This window comes from Artemia franciscana, unplaced genomic scaffold (assembly GCF_032884065.1).
Source record: "Artemia franciscana unplaced genomic scaffold, ASM3288406v1 Scaffold_5948, whole genome shotgun sequence".
Lineage (NCBI taxonomy): Eukaryota > Metazoa > Arthropoda > Branchiopoda > Anostraca > Artemiidae > Artemia > Artemia franciscana.
The window spans coordinates 1-16,900 of NW_027066258.1; the positions used below are offsets into that span (position 1 = coordinate 1).

The window sequence follows — 16,900 nt, forward strand, 5'->3', positions numbered from 1 at the left end:
AAATCTGAAATAAATCAATTTTCGAGCCAAGGGCCAATAATAAATATTTCAAATGACCATGAACTAGATTGTTCAAATTTTATCTAACTAATATCACTTTTAAACAGTAAAATAACGATAAATTAGTTTCTTTTACTCGTTTCTTTCCTTCTAATGTGCAGAAATAAAAATTGTCTCCTATGATTTTACTACTCTATTTCCGAGTTGGAATATTCCAAGGCATAATGATAGAAAGGCTATGATACAAAATGTATTACATTTCAACACATTGTGCGTTGGAAGTTCAGACGAATTGGATTAGAGTACCAACCTAAAAACCATTAAGTTAATGTGACTTAATTTTTTTAGAAACCGGGCGATATCTGCCATGAAAGTCAAGGAAAATGAGTAACCAACCACCAAATTATTTTTTCGCAATTCAAGTCAAAAGCGCGCAAATAAAAAGAAAGGCCTCAGAGGTACAAAACTACATGATTAACATAGACCCTAGTTTATCGCAAGCCCTTATTCAACATAGTACTTTTCACGTTACACTAATGGTCATCCACCTAAAAAATTATAGTGAAATCGAATTAACAAAAAATGCTTTCGCGAAGGCAATATCTGCCTTTCAACAGGAACTCAGTGAGAATCAAATAATACTCGACTTCCAAGGCGTCGGAGAATTTTCAAAACAAATCTTGTATGCCCAGTTAAATAATGAGACAGAATTTAAAGCTCGCTTAAGTCCTCTTTTAGAAAGAATTACTAAAGAAATCAGTAAAACCGGAATACAACTCGCAGACCAGGAATGTTGGAAGCCTCATTTGACGTTAGTAAATCTCAGAAAAGTCGCGAGGCTAAGAAGGATGGCAAAAAAACTACCACCATCAATAACGTCTATTTTTAAAAACATGAAATTTGGAATCGAAACTGCGAAAAGCATTCAGTTCTGTTCCATGAATAATCCAAAAAACGAAGAAAATTATTACCAAATATTATCCGAAATCAAATTCAACAAAGAAACCAACTAAAGAAATCTGGAAGAAATGAGAACGAGAATATATAATAGATAGTACAATTAACAGGTAATATATTATTGCTATAAACTTAATAACCCTTAACGCAACTAACGGCAAAGCAACTAACCTATGTATGCCTTTTATCAAAAATAAAAAATTTTCTTTTACAAATATAAAAATAAGCATCTCACAAACCAAATATGTCTGTAAATAAGACTAACCAAATTAAGAATTATAAGCCTTAAAAAAAAAAAAAAACCTAGGATATCTTTTAAATTAAACTCCTTTTTGTATTATGTATAAAAATTCTTATCCTTTTAAAATAATATATATTTACGAAATCAACTTAAAGCTCAATCAATTTTTTATCACCAAATAGACACAAAAAAATAAAGGACAGCAAAAAAAAAAAAAAAAATAAAAGCACAAAAATTTAAATCTTACCAAATTTTAGCTTCGTCTTGCAAAAAAAAAAAAAAAAATGCCGATTCTATTATAATATAAATCCTAAAATCTTAAAGTATGAACAACTCAATCTGCGCGTACTAGCATTGAAAAAAGAACATATTTTGTAACCTGGCAAAATTACAGATCTCTGAAAGGCAAATTTGCCAGTTCCGTGTGAAAGTGAAATTCACAAATAGACGTTTTATCTAGTAGACTCGTAACATATAAGAAATACAATGCATGCATTGTATAATAAATAACCCTTAAGGTCAACTACTAATGTAAGAATAATTTTTACAACCAAGAAATGAACTTGCATTATAACACCCTACAAGCGTTTTTCGCATGACAAAAGAGTAATTGCATTTAAAAGATCTGTAGCAGTTTTAAAAAGAATTTAAAAAAAAAAAAAAAAAACGCCTAGCGGATCTCAGAAGTCAAGAAAAGTTACCACCCATCTTTTGAATTAACCAGTTACAATGAAGCTTCTCCTGAAGCATTTAAAGAAGTAACCAATCACAGCGATACATCTCAGTGGTAGGTCAAAAGTTTTATTTGAAACTAAATTATTTTGTCAAATAAATCGTTTACATTTAAGAAAAAAAAATTAAAAAGTATAATCACTTTATATTCATTAAATAAAAAACCATTAAATTTAAAGAATCCAATTAACGCTTAAAATATTAACTATTTCAAGACACCGTAGTATATTTAATAAATATGTCCAAAGAATGGCTACGAGGCGCTGAGTCCTTCTAACATAAATAAATTAACACCATAATATTTCCAGATCATCAACTGAATACCAAGCCAAACAGGTAACCTTAAACTTATATACTGCTTAATAATAATACTAATTAACACCAAGATAATTAGTAAAACAAAAACAAATCGGTACTAAGTCAAAAAAAGGGAAGGATTGTAAAAAAAAAAAAAAACAAAAACAAAAAAAAATGAATCTAACGGAAAGTAGAAAGTGGGAAACTCCAAGATATTGTCAAAGGCCAAAAGAAAACCAAGAAACTCAATCTTTAGATTTTTCAATTATGTCATATAATGTACTAGCTCAAGGATATATCGAAACAATGCCGTATTTGTACCATAATTGTAACGAAGAAAATTTAAAATGGCCAGATAGGAAAAAAAGACTTTTTAACCAATTCAAAATGTCAAATGCAGATATTGTATGCTTACAGGAAGTGGATGCTAACTACTATTATAATACCTACTTATCGTATTTTCAATCTCAGGGGTATGACGGAGTGTTTAAACAAAAAACCCAAGAAAAGATTGATGGGTGTGCCACCTTTTTTAAAAAATGTAAATTTAGTCTAAAAGAAAATCATTCCTTAGAAATGCTAAAAAATGGAATAGATTTACTTAATCGAGATAACATTGCACTTATTTCTATTCTCACCCCATTTAAAAACCCGGATAAACAGATATGCATTGTAAACACACATTTGTTATACAATCGCAAAAGAGAAGATGTGCGTTTAGCCCAACTCCAAGTACTTATAGCAGAAATTAACAGCGTTGCTTGCAAAATAACTAACGACCCTCCAGTTATCCTTTGTGGTGATTTGAATTTCACCCCTTCGAGCAGATTATACTCTTTTTTAAGTCAAGGAAGGCTTAAGTATGAACATCTAGATATAAAAAAACTAACTAACTGTGGTTCACAAAAAATTGGGAAAACCTTCCTCCCAAAGGAACTATATATTTCTGATTCTTGTCAGTACTTACAAGAACTAAAACAAAATAACTGCATTGAAGAAGAAATTTTTTCATCCGGTACATTAACACATAAATTTGCCTTTAAAAGTGTTTATAATTCAGATGAATTTCCAAAAGTTCGTTTGAATTCGACTTGTCACAACTTAGTTGACTATATTCTCTACAGTAATATTGACGGAAAATTCAACAAATATGAAAAACAAGAATTAATGCTATTAGAAAGACTTCGTCTCCCAACATACAAGGACTGCTTAAAAATAGGACCATTACCGAATAGTCAAAATGGATCAGACCATTATTATCTTGAAGCAAGATTTCGTTGGAATTGCGTATAAATAATAATATACTTTGTAAAAAAATTTTTAATAAAAGACCCTATAGGAATAAATTAATTTAAATTCTAATTTAATATAATATTATTTCTAGATAAGCCACAACTTATTCCCACAATAACAGGTAAATTGTTATATTCTGCTTAATTAATAAAACTAACAAAATGCCTATAAAAAAAAACAAGGAGTAACCCTAATCTAAAAAAAAATGAAACACAATATGACCTCCTAGACCAAATAAAACCTAGTGCTACCTATTATAGTTTACCCGATTTATACAGGTTTAACTATGAATTAAACGAAGCAATGTGGAACAACTTAATCATTGATGCAGTAAAAAATCTAAATTAAAAATTTTTAAGAACACCAATCATATTTAAAAACTATTTAATCAGGGATATAATCAATATAATGTTAAATTGTCAATTTTCAGAAGAAGTAGTTAAGGAGGGTTATGAGTATATAAGAAAATTCTCATCAATAACATTTAAAACAATACTTGACAAAATTACCAAGAAGAATCACACCCTAATAGAAGAACTAATTATCGAACATCTAGATATTTTTCGTGATGTAAATAACTTCACAATTATCTGGCCCTTACATTTCATATTAATAATAGTAGAAAAAGACTTAGAATCATCTATTAAATTAAATTGGATTATCTCAGTTTACAACAAATATGTCAACATTACAGAACATGAACCCTTAGAGGGATGTCCCGTTTTACGTAGAGAAGATTACGATGCGCTAAAGAAACTAACGGTACATTTATACCAAAGTGACCAATACTTATGGTCAGAAATCTTTCCAGAAACAGACATCATCGTATTGGAAACTATAGTAGAAGGTGTCAATCCCTCTTTTGGTTATAAATTATTAAAATATAAAATAAATTACAATACAACTAATCAAACAAGTCTAAAAGGACTATGTAGAAACAAAATACGAACAATTATGCAAAAATTTAACATTAACCATACATTAGAAAGTTTTAAAATACCAAAATGTCTTGTAAATTATCTTATGTATATTAATATAAAAAACAGCGACCATATACTAGAAATAAATTTTAGAACCATTGAATCTTTAAAATCGGAATTTAAAAAAATTGATAAAAAGGGACCTATCTTTGATATAAATAATAAATAACCTGTAAAATTTAAACTTTAATTTAAAGAGAGGAGAGTAACATAATTCCTTGGAGAAGAGAAGATTAACTTACTTTATACGGTTTGTGTTATATACTAACAATATTAACACCTAATATGGGTGGAGGTGGTAAAGGAAAAAATATTAAGGTTACATAGCTCCAACAAAGTTTAACCCCCCCCCACAAAAAAAAAAAAAAAAAAAAAAAAAAAAAAAAAAACCACTAATCACTGAAATAACTCTTCTAGAAATAATGAAGTTGATAACCATATTGATGACCCTGTACGTCCATTCCAACACACAAGATATCATAAAACATGGAGTGATTTTCAAGCATGAGAACTCACTTCTGACCAGTAACAACGCGTGGAAAATATTTATGAAACTAGACCCCAAACCACTCGAAACTTTATTTCAACAAGTAATACGGCTAGAGAAAAATACCTATGAATTAAAGGAATCAATCTTTCAATTTCTAAAATCAGACAAGGGACTGCAAGCAAGCAAAAGCAACAACAAGGAAAAGAAAGATATACCTTCCCTTAACTATCCATCTCCTACCTACCCCAAAGTCAAAATAAAAAAAATAGTTGATGATTTTGATACAAGGATGGCCGAAATTGATAAAGCTATAGGACTCGGAAAAGCCATTGAAAAAAGAAAAAAAAGGTCAATTAACGAAAACCAAAACTCGGATATCGATAAAGAGACCCAAAATACAATCGAGCCAATAAAGACCCAACTTAAACAAAGAAAATTTTACGATGGACAATATGCATTATTGAACGAATTGCCCACTGTATGGAATTTCTTCAAAGAACTATGGAATGGACCAAAACAAGTTAACAGGACTGAAAACAAACCAATACAAGACAAAATAAATTTATCTGAAATAAAACCAACGAAGGTCGAAACGAGAGATATAACCAGTATTTCCTCATACACACAGCAAACCGCCACAATTGAAACCCAAACAACAAGCATTGTATCTAACCTTGCAACGCGAACGAACAAAATACCAGACATAATAAGAGGTATCGAAAACATCGAAGTGGGGTCAAATTCAACTAATGGTACCAGCAAACCGAAATACAAGTTTAAATGTCAATACTTTTGTAGAATAATAAACGTTACAACGGAAGCTGCCAAATCAAACACAACCTCTCTTATCCCACATACCAAAGAAAGCACGAACGGATTAATGGAAATCCCCAAAAGCACCTCAAAAAAATACGAAACGACTACTTTCTGGAAATACGATACTCAGAACGAGGAAACCACAGCAGAAACTGATTTTACTCCAACAACAATCGAAACTGAACATACCCCAATAACAGAAGTGGAAGAAACATTCCCCTCGTCAAACCCCATGACGACTGACCCACAACCAATAGAATTAGACACTTCGATATCAGAAATTACTACAGAAATTGTCCCTAGTGTACTAGTACCAAGTAGGAATGATAAAATTTTAATAACAGTAAGGCAACCATATCGGTCAACTAGTTTAATTTGGACGTCAAGCAAAAAAGGCAGAATACAAGTTAGATGGCAAATCCCTTTTGTCGACACCGATTATAGCAGAACAGAATGCATGGAAGGGGACAAAAAATGCCAAGATGAAAACCATTGGAGAGAATGTTGGACTATAGATGGTAAAAAAACTTGCGCACGTCTAGCTATGGCTGACGAACCAGCGAAGACTGAATTAGAACCCCTCCCGGAATTAACCATGGAAAATGCTCATAAAATATCAACCCATCAGGCCTTCCTCATATTATATAGACAAAGGTTGGAAGCGTTATTTGAACTATTCAATACAGAAATACAAAAACTTAAACAAAGCACAACGCGTATATTTGAAGTATTTTTCCGTAGGAGTAAATATAAAAGGTCAACAAGTTTAATCCCAATAGTAGGGGAGCTTGCATCTCGATTATTCGGTTTGTCAACCGAGGAAGATTTGAATATATTGAGAGATAATGTTAAAAGGCTCAATACAGCCATGAATACAACACTCCATGTACAAAAAATACAAGCAAGTATAGCCAACTATCAAAAAGACAAAATTGAGGCCATTTCCAAAAAAATCTCAAGAACGGTCAGCACAATGAATTATTTGAAAAATGAAGTAGACAGAGTAATCTCCGATTCTAGCTTAACAATGGTATCACTTGATATTGTCATTATGTCTTTGTTAAACTTGGCTACTGATGTCAGTAAATTTGAATTCGCATTATTTGAGTTAACAGGAGGAGCACTTTCTTACGACTTAGTAGATCCCTCGGACCTCAAGAACATCCTAAGTGAAATAAAAACTCACTTAACATTTGGTCTCCACTTACCGGTAGAACCAGAAGTAGCTAACTTATTTTTATATTATACCAAACTAAGGGTGCATATCACCGAAATAAATGAACAACTGTTTGCTGTCGTAACAATCCCATTAATTAACCAACAGTCCATATTTGATCTATACAAAATATCTACTTTTCCAATTAATATTAAAGAGACCAATTCCTTCATGAGCATTATGCCTGAAGCAGAATATATGCTAATTGATCAAGACAGAAGGAAATATACACTCGCCAATTCACAGGATTTAAAAGAATGCGTCTCTTTTAAAAATTTAGTCTGCCAACTAACGCTACCTATATATAATGTAAAAATCGGATCTTGCATATTAGATCTCTTCCTAAAGGAATCATAACAACATGATATTCCCAACTCATGTGATGCTTTAGTAGGAAGCACAAAAAGAGAAATCTTCATTAATTTACGAAATGACTTATGGCTTTTTACAGTACCTAGAAAGACAGTGGGAACTCTATCATGCTATAACAATACAGAAAAAATTGACCCCAGTTATCGAACCGAAATATTACTACAGGACGTTGGAACAATAACAATAAAACAAGGTTGCCGACTCGTGACAAAGGAAACAACTGTACAAACTCCTTTGATCACAACTAGCACAAACGTTGTGAGCCCAAAAATAATAAATTTCCAAGGAATAAATTTGTCTTTTACGATACCAAACATGAACAACGAAGAATCAAAAATATCAATTTGGCCCAAAATAGAAAAAATTAAGGGTACTATGCAGCTAGCAAAAATAAAAGAGGCATTAGACCTACAAATACCGTTGTTCACGACAGAAGACCAAAGACTAAAGTACGTAGAAAGTCAATATGGACTATTCTCGCCAAATTCCTGGTACAATATAATAATAACCATATTTTTGGTATTTCTTATATCTCTAACAATAAGAGCGCTACTCACAGTAAATTATGGAAAGCTCTTGAGACGAAAAACGATAAAAAACGATGCGATTGATGCTCAGGAAATGCATCAACTAAACCCTACAGCCCCGGATGATATTTAAGCCATAATAAAGGGAGGTTATAACAGTATGGGAAAATCAAGGTCTTTTCCCATATATTCATATAGCCAGTCCCCGCTTTAATAAATATTGTTGGTGTATTACAGCTAGAAGGCTAAGATACGATTTAATTGTATTACTTTTTGGCGGAAATACATCAGTAATATAAATATTTGGCAGAAAATTTTTATGTAAGATCTAGACCTCTGACAAGTTTAATCACTTGTCCCTTCTGAATGTAAACAAGAGAATGGAGGTTGTCTCTTGTAATTTTCGATATTGTGTTACTAAACTAAATATTCCTAACGCATGGCAATAGAAAGGCTATGACGCTAGAAATAGACGTTTCTTTTCTACAAAGTCTTGCGTTGGGAGTATAAAGAACTAGAAATATACAAAAAAAAACCTCCAAATTAATCTTGTGCTTAATCAACGCCTTTAAACAGTGTTACTTGTTTAATCACATAATCATATGCCTATCATATAAATGTCACAATATCAATGTTAATCATAACCATCGTTTTTACAATTATATAATGTTGTTACTATTATATTTAATAACCATATGATTCTGCCTGGAAATTTTTCATTACAGAAATTGGCAATTGACCGACATTACATAATGGTCGAAAACTGGAAAACACCTATCATGATTCGTCAACCGCCAAAGAATGCCCGAAAACACATGATTCAACCAAAAAGCTATCACCCACATAACACCTCAGAGTACGCCATCTACCATACTGCAATCATTTTTCATCTTCTGATGGGACATCGCAAAATAGAGAAGGCGTAACATCCAGCCAAAATACAACCACAGCATATCCGCGAAGGCACCATAGATGGTAACGAAACACAACACGAAGACCCGATATCAACAACATCAGACCCAATGAAGATTTAAATCAGAAAATTCTAATCTTATAAACTTTGGAATCAACCACAAAGTAAGGTTTTAAGAACTACCTCAGTCCAATAACGCTTAAAATGCAGAAGGGAGCGGGAAAGGAATGGAAGAACCGTAGTACCAGGGGTACATTTGTACTTAAACTCCTAGGGGATAGGTATTCTTAGTCCTGCACTTCCCATTTTGAAAAAGCGTGATAGAAAGACAGACTGTACGGATGCTAAATTTTAAGAAACAAAAAAAAAACTTAAGGGTGATAAACTAAAGAAATGACATTATATTAATTCAGTCAGTGGATAGGGCAAGGACACGAGAATTGTGATTGGTGTATAATATTCCAAAAATAGTAAATGGTGAACAATTAAAGTGCCAAGTAGTGAGTGGTTGGAACTTAATTAAAGTGCAAGTGGAAATACTTTTTATGTAACGTTGTATAACCAGGTATTCACGTATAAACCTTATTCATGTAAAGTGATGCATTAATATAATTCACGTGTAAGGTATAGGTTCAATACCAGGTGTAGGTATATACGTTTTCTTATATATAATCATTTTTGTGGTGAAAGAATTAAAAAAAAAAAAAAAAGAGAATATTTTGACAATAAGAAACTGTATGAATGATTAAATTTAAGGACAGGAAACGTTCTGATTGACGAGGACGTCAATCTACAGCGGGATAGGGGATATGTAACATATGGACCAGCAAACCCCCCCTTTCGGAACCCAAAACTAAGTCTCTTATTTCGTTCACTTTAGAAAGTTTCAAACAAAAGTTTTACAAACAAAGTTTTACTTTTGGCACAAATTTCACGGCAAGCAATTTTGCTTACAATTTCGCAATTACAACAAGTTTTAAAACTTCCAATTTTGGTAGTCGAAAATAATACCTTTTTTTAATGATAGTTTTACAGCAAGCAATTTTGCTTACAATTTCGCAACAAGTTTTAAAACTTCCAATTTTAATAGTCGAAAATAATACCTTTTTAATGTTAGTTTTACAGCAAGCAACTTTGCTTACAATTTCGCAATAAGTTTTATAGCTTCCAATTTTGGTAGTCGAAAATAATACCTTTTTTTATGACAGTTTTACATGCAAAGTTTAACATGCAATTTTGGTTACAATTTCGTAATTACAGCTACCAATTTTAATAGTCGAAAATGATACAAAATGATACAAAATAATACTTTTGACAACCAAAACTGGATTCATATCGTGTTACAATATTTCTGAGGTCAATCTACCCAGTGCTTAATTTAGAAATCCGGGTTGATTCGGGATATATAAGATGAACTAAAAGTTAGGAGTGTAATTCAGTTTGTTGGTAGACATACTTTGATGCACTTGATACTACTCTCAATTATTGGAGCCGTTTTACCTGGAGTTGTATATGAAGTAAGAAAATAAAATTATTGTCAATAATTGTGTTTGTCTTTGAGTTAAGGTACAGGTACAGTTCCTATTGTCTACTGGTACGTTCCCAAGGGAATCTGCCCATCTCGGCAAACCTAAACGTCATGATGATGAATTCGTCTCAAAGGTTATAGAGACTGGTCATTAGAACCCTCCCAATCTATATCCATTAACTATAAGGCTCCCATACCACAAACTAGATAAGAAAACGAATAAACCTTAATAAGAAACCCCCCCCCGTAACAATTAGTTAGTATGTTATGTATTATACATTTTCAGTTAAAAAAGCTTAAAATTTACTTTTCTCTGGTAAAATTCTAACATATTGCTTTTTTTTTAACTATGAAAGTTGTTATGATGCAGAAGTAAAACGTTTGGGATTATATCAGCAAGTTTATTGATAACTTTGCTTGCTAAAGTGTGTTTTCAAACAAATACAGTTTGCAATTTGACTCATTCACACTACAACAATTTACACATTTATCATTAACTTTATAGACTGCATTGGCCTGCAATCACAAAAAAGAGAAGGAATACAAAAATGGGATTTTACAAGGCCAACAAATATACTGGATACAACAAAACAGATATTACACAAAAAAAGTACTTTCCTTCCTTAGTAATATTAGAGATGGTCTTGAAAAATCAAGTTCATATTTTTTGTGTAACAATGAGAACAATCTGGAACAGAAAAAAAGAGAATAAAATAAATTAAAACACCATAGCAAGCAACATGGATATCAAAATAAAACAAAAAACCCAAATTGGAAGGATTAAAAACATAAAAATGTAGAATAAAATAATAGGTAGAAAAAAAATCAAAACAAAAAACTCAAATCAGAAATATCAGCCACTCACAACTAATGACTAACAATGATCTTGATTAGAATTTAGGCAAGCAACTAAGGTTCTTTCAAGTAAAAAAAAAAAAAAAAAAAATAACAAGAAGGGAACTGCATCACAATTGTCCAAATTTATTTATTAATTTATAGTAGATTACTTGTAATGTCCATCTAGTATTTGATTTTGAACCAAAAAAATAAGCTTGTAAATGAAATTTGCATAGAAAAGTTATCTGAACTTTACCAATTAATAAAATCCACAATCAGTTAATAATATTACCAATGCATCAATCAAATGGGAGACTTTGTTAAATTTATATTGCAAAGGTGGCCAAGCTTCACTACAGGTTGAACCAAATTCTAATAATTTCTTTACTTGAGCTAACATAAAAATAAAACATCAAGAACTTAAGTTGTTATCAAATTTTGTGTTCTTGAGTACATCTTCAAGTAAATACATGCATATATCTAATTTTTTTACATGACAGGTAGTGGTCTCTTGTAGGTGGCATGTGTGTTTGAAACTTGACCTTAGTTTCTCTGAAATTTGGTCAAACTTGACCTTAGTTTTCTGAAATTTGGTTCAAGTCTTCTTTTGTGGTATGAATTAATTCTGTTAATTGCTAGTTCCTGAGTTTTCAATCATGTTTGCAACCTGCAAGAGGACATTATGCCAAATTTGGACAGCAATCTCCAAGCAGCGTTTCTTAACTTTGGGTATTTTGATTGTGGCACTAGTTTCCAAAACTCATTTGCAGATTGTGCTGATTACAATGCATTTTAAGACTGTCATCCTCTTGAAGTTCTAATAGTTCCATTTCTAATGGGACGCTTTCATTCAGTATATAATGAGGAACTGATAATCCATTTTAAATAGAGACAAAGACCATACTGCCTTTCCATAAAAAACAAGAAAAACAATAGGGAATTTCTTAATAAAGTTGGAAGTAAATTAGAATGAATATTTTGGCTCTATATCCAAGGGCCATCCTCAGCAATACAAAAATATGAAAGAAGAAAAACTTACAACAGCGTAAAATCAATGAAACCAAATGACATATTTTTTAAAACATTGTCTTGGAAAAAAATTGTATTTCTTTTGGAAAAAATTGTTTTTTTTGGAAAAAAACAATTGTTTTTTTTATGTTTTATAGAGCCTATTCTTTAGGCAAGCAAAGTGATTGAATATCTTTTTAGTTAAATTGTGCTTAAAAAGCTGAATTTTTAATAAAACTTGCATAGTTTTACTAATATTAGTAATAAATGTATCTTTTTATTCTAATGCTAGGTTGACAATCTGCAATCTAAAGTTACAATCTAATCTTACAATCTGTAACTTGGTCATGCGTGTTGTGCTATAATTCAGAAATCTGATTAGGAAAAAGAAATATAGAATTAGATGCTATTTTCAAGAATAATAATTGCTGCCATTACAACTCTATTCCAGCCCCTCCCCTAATGAGGTTGGATGTAGCTCTGGGTTATATACAAAATTTGTACATAGTACATATGCACTATGGAAAAGAGTATTGACAAGAAATATGGGAGGTAATATATCTGGTTGAAGTTTCTGAAGAGCAATTTTTATGTGGAATTTACCTAATAAGAACATTAATACTAATTTATTTCAAAAGTAATTGTTAGGTGGAAAATTTTTGATGAGATTCTCTTTGCTACCTTGGAAACTAGTTGAGTTAAAAAAATGAAGCATTCAGGAATGATTCAAAGCCCAATTTATGCTTTAGAAAGATATTATCAAGGTCATTTTTTGTGCCAACCTTGTTTCTAGGGCTTAGAAAATTCCTAGAGAACAGGCCTACCTTGACGTCAGAAAGATATGTTTCCTTAATTTTGATTTCAGTCTACTTTCCTTTGACTCTAGGATTTGAAAACATAATTCAGATGATTTCAGTAGGATTTTAATGCATATTCAGACTTCTTTTTCAAACTCAAGAGACACTGTTCTAAATTCCTTAAAACTTTATAAATCAGGATATGGAATGGCTATGCAGCTCAGAACACTTTTTTTTCAACCTATTTCTGGAAGTTTACTTCAGCTGTAAAAAATATGGTTTGGCCCCACTTTCAGGGATTAAAAAAGCTTAAAATTTACTTTTCTCTGGTAAAATTCTAACATATTGCTTTTTTTTTAACTATGAAAGTTGTTATGATGCAGAAGTAAAACGTTTGGGATTATATCAGCAAGTTTATTGATAACTTTGCTTGCTAAAGTGTGTTTTCAAACAAATACAATTTGCAATTTGACTTATTCACACTACAACAATTTACACATTTATCATTAACTTTATAGACTGCATTGGCCTGCAATCACAAAAAAGAGAAGGAATACAAAAATGGGATTTTACAAGGCCAACAAATATACTGGATACAACAAAACAGATATTACACAAAAAAAGTACTTTCCTTCCTTAGTAATATTAGAGATGGTCTTGAAAAATCAAGTTCATATTTTTTGTGTAACAATGAGAACAATCTGGAACAGAAAAAAAGAGAATAAAATAAATTAAGACACCATAGCCAGCAACATGGATATCAAAATAAAACAAAAAACCCAAATTGGAAGGATTAAAAAGATAAAAATGTAGAATAAAATAATAGGTAGAAAAAAAATCAAAACAAAAAACTCAAATCAGAAATATCAGCCACTCACAACTAATGACTAACAATGATCTTGATTAGAATTTAGGCAAGCAACTAAGGTTCTTTCAAGTAAAAAAAAAAAAAAAAAAAATAGCAAGAAGGGAACTGCATCACAATTGTCCAAATTTATTTATTAATTTATAGTAGATTACTTGTAATGTCCATCTAGTATTTGATTTTGATCCAAAAAAATAAGCTTGTAAATGAAATTTGCATAGAAAAGTTATCTGAACTTTACCAATTAATAAAATCCACAATCAGTTAATAATATTACCAATGCATCAATCAAATGGGAGACTTTGTTAAATTTATATTGCAAAGGTGGCCAAGCTTCACTACAGGTTGAGCCAAATTCTAATAATTTCTTTACTTGAGCTAACATAAAAATAAAACATCAAGAACTTAAGTTATTATCAAATTTTGTGTTCTTGAGTACATCTTCAAGTAAATACATGCATATATCTAATTTTTTTACATGACAGGTAGTGGTCTCTTGTAGGTGGCATGTGTGTTTGAAACTTGACCTTAGTTTCTCTGAAATTTGGTCAAACTTGACCTTAGTTTTCTGAAAATTTGGTTCAAGTCTGTTTTTTGGTATGAATTAATTCTGTTAATTGCTAGTTCCTGAGTTTTCAATCATGTTTGCAACCTGCAAGAGGACATTATGCCAAATTTGGACAGCAATCTCCAAGCAGCTTTTCTTAACTTTGGGTATTTTGATTGTGGCACTAGTTTCCAAAACTCATTTGCAGATTGTGCTGATTACAATACATTTTAAGACTGTCATCCTCTTGAAGTTCTAATAGTTCCATTTCTAACGGGACGCTTTCATTCAGTATATAATGAGGAACTGATAAACCATTTTAAGTAGAGACAAAGACGATACTGCCTTTCCATAAAAAACAAGAAAAACAATAGGGAATTTCTTAATAAAGTTGGAAGTAAATTAGAATGAATATTTTGGCTCTATATCCAAGGGCCATCCTCAGCAATACAAAAATATGTAAGACGAAAACTTAAAACAGCATAAAATCAATAAAACTAAATGAATTTTTTTTTAAACAATGTTTTGAAAAAAATTGTATTTCTTTTGGAAAAAAATTGTTTTTTTTGCAAAAAAACAATTGTTTTTTTTATGTTTTATAGAGCCTATTCTTTAGGCAAGCAAAGTGATTGAATATCTTTTTAGTTAAATTGTGCTTAAAAAGCTGAATTTTTAATAAAACTTGCATAGTTTTACTAATATTAGTAATAAATGTATCTTTTTATTCTAATGCTAGGTTGACAATCTGCAATCTAAAGTTACAATTTAATCTTACAATCTGTAACTTGGCCATGCGTGTTGTGCTATAGTTCAGAAATCTGATTAGGAAAAAGAAATATACAATTTGATGCTATTTTCAAGCATAATAATTGCTGCCATTACAACTCTATTCCAGCCCCTCCCCTAATAAGGTTGGATGTAGCTCTGGGTTATATACAAAATTTGTACATAGTACATATGCACTATGGAAAAGAGTATTGACAAGAAATATGGGAGGTAATATATCTGGTTGAAGTTTCTGAAGAGTAATTTTTATGTGGAATTTACCTAATAAGAACATTAATACTAATTTATTTCAAAAGTAATTGTTAGGTGGAAAATTTTTGATGAGATTCTCTTTGCTACCTTGGAAACTAGTTGAGTTAAAAGAATGAAGCATTTAGGAATGATTCAAAGCCCAATTTATGCTTTAGAAAGATATTATCAAGGTCATTTTTTGTGCCAACCTTGTTTCTAGGGCTTAGAAAATTCCTAGAGAACAGGCCTACCTTGACGTCAGAAAGATATGTTTCCTTAATTTTGATTTCAGTCTACTTTCCTTTGACTCTAGGATTTGAAAACATAATTCAGATGATTTCAGTAGGATTTTAATGCATATTCAGACTTCTTTTTCAAACTCAAGAGACACTGTTCTAAATTCCTTAAAACTTTATAAATCAGGATATGGAATGGCTATGCAGCTCAGAACACTTTTTTTCAACCTATTTCTGGAAGTTTTACTTCAGCTGTAAAAAATATGGTTTGGCCCCACTTTCAGGGATTAAAATGAAAGAAGATTAACATGGTTGGATCAAGTCTTTGGTCAGAGAATGAGAGATTACCAGAGGTTGGGATATTTGGCCATCCATCTGGGGCAAAATAAAACTAGGTCATCCCTGCATAAAATGTAGTGGTATCAGGTGTTTTGTTACTCCACTGACTGACTGACTGAATCTCAAACAGAAAGCTGTATAAAAAATGTAGTTCAATCCTAGTTTCTAAGACTATAAAGAATGAGATGGCTAGGACATGTTCTTTGGATGAAGGATGATAGATATGGGGCTATAGACCAAAAAGGTTAAAGATTCTCCAGAGCCAGAGTTAGGATTTTTCTTGGGGGGGGGGGGGGCAAATGTGGACTTTGGGGACTCCTTGGTGCACTATCAATTCTGTAAATATTTCAATTTTTTCCAATAAATATTATATGTTTGGCTTGTTTTGAGCTCTTTGCCCATAAATATTACAAGTTGGGTTTGTTTTGCGCCATCTCTTAGATCCAACCCAGGCGTTCCCTAGAGCCATTCATGGTCTTTATCAATGAGGAAAGCTAGCTGGCTTGTTCCCCAACCTTGATGGAGCAGGAATTTCACCCCAGGCTCTGTATTGTCAAAAAAGGATCAATCAACTGTGTTGCCAAAGGTGAGATCAGATATGGACCTAGGCAATATACAAAAGTTGAATTTTTTTTTTTGAATTGGCTTTATTTGGTATTTTGGGCCAAATACACCACTCAATTTTGAATTAAAATCTACTTGGTGGACTGTGAAAAAAAAGTTGAGAGTGATGGCTAATTGGAGAAAAAGCCAAGACAGATTGACTGAGTGAGAGACAAATCTGGCATAAACCTTTTTCAGAACTTTATAAAATGATGTCATTTCACTTCCTGACAGATAGCCCGTCATCCATACTTCTTAGAGCAGAACTAAGGTAATAGGCATAGAGTAA

At 31.5% G+C, this 16,900-nt stretch overlaps 1 protein-coding gene across 1 annotated transcript; it reads left to right on the forward strand.

The window, feature by feature from the left end:
• The first annotated feature begins 2,401 nt into the window (after window positions 1-2,401).
• Window positions 2,402-3,520, forward strand: LOC136043433 (protein angel homolog 2-like). Its single transcript, XM_065728346.1, has one exon. The coding sequence runs from the start codon at window positions 2,402-2,404 to the stop codon at window positions 3,518-3,520; it is 1,119 nt and encodes a 372-aa protein (XP_065584418.1).
• The last annotated feature ends 13,380 nt before the right edge of the window (window positions 3,521-16,900 follow it).

Bases quoted from the DNA above. Each gene is read 5' to 3' on its own strand.
- LOC136043433 (XM_065728346.1), top strand. From the start codon at position 2,402: ATGAATCTAACGGAAAGTAGAAAGTGGGAAACTCCAAGATATTGTCAA.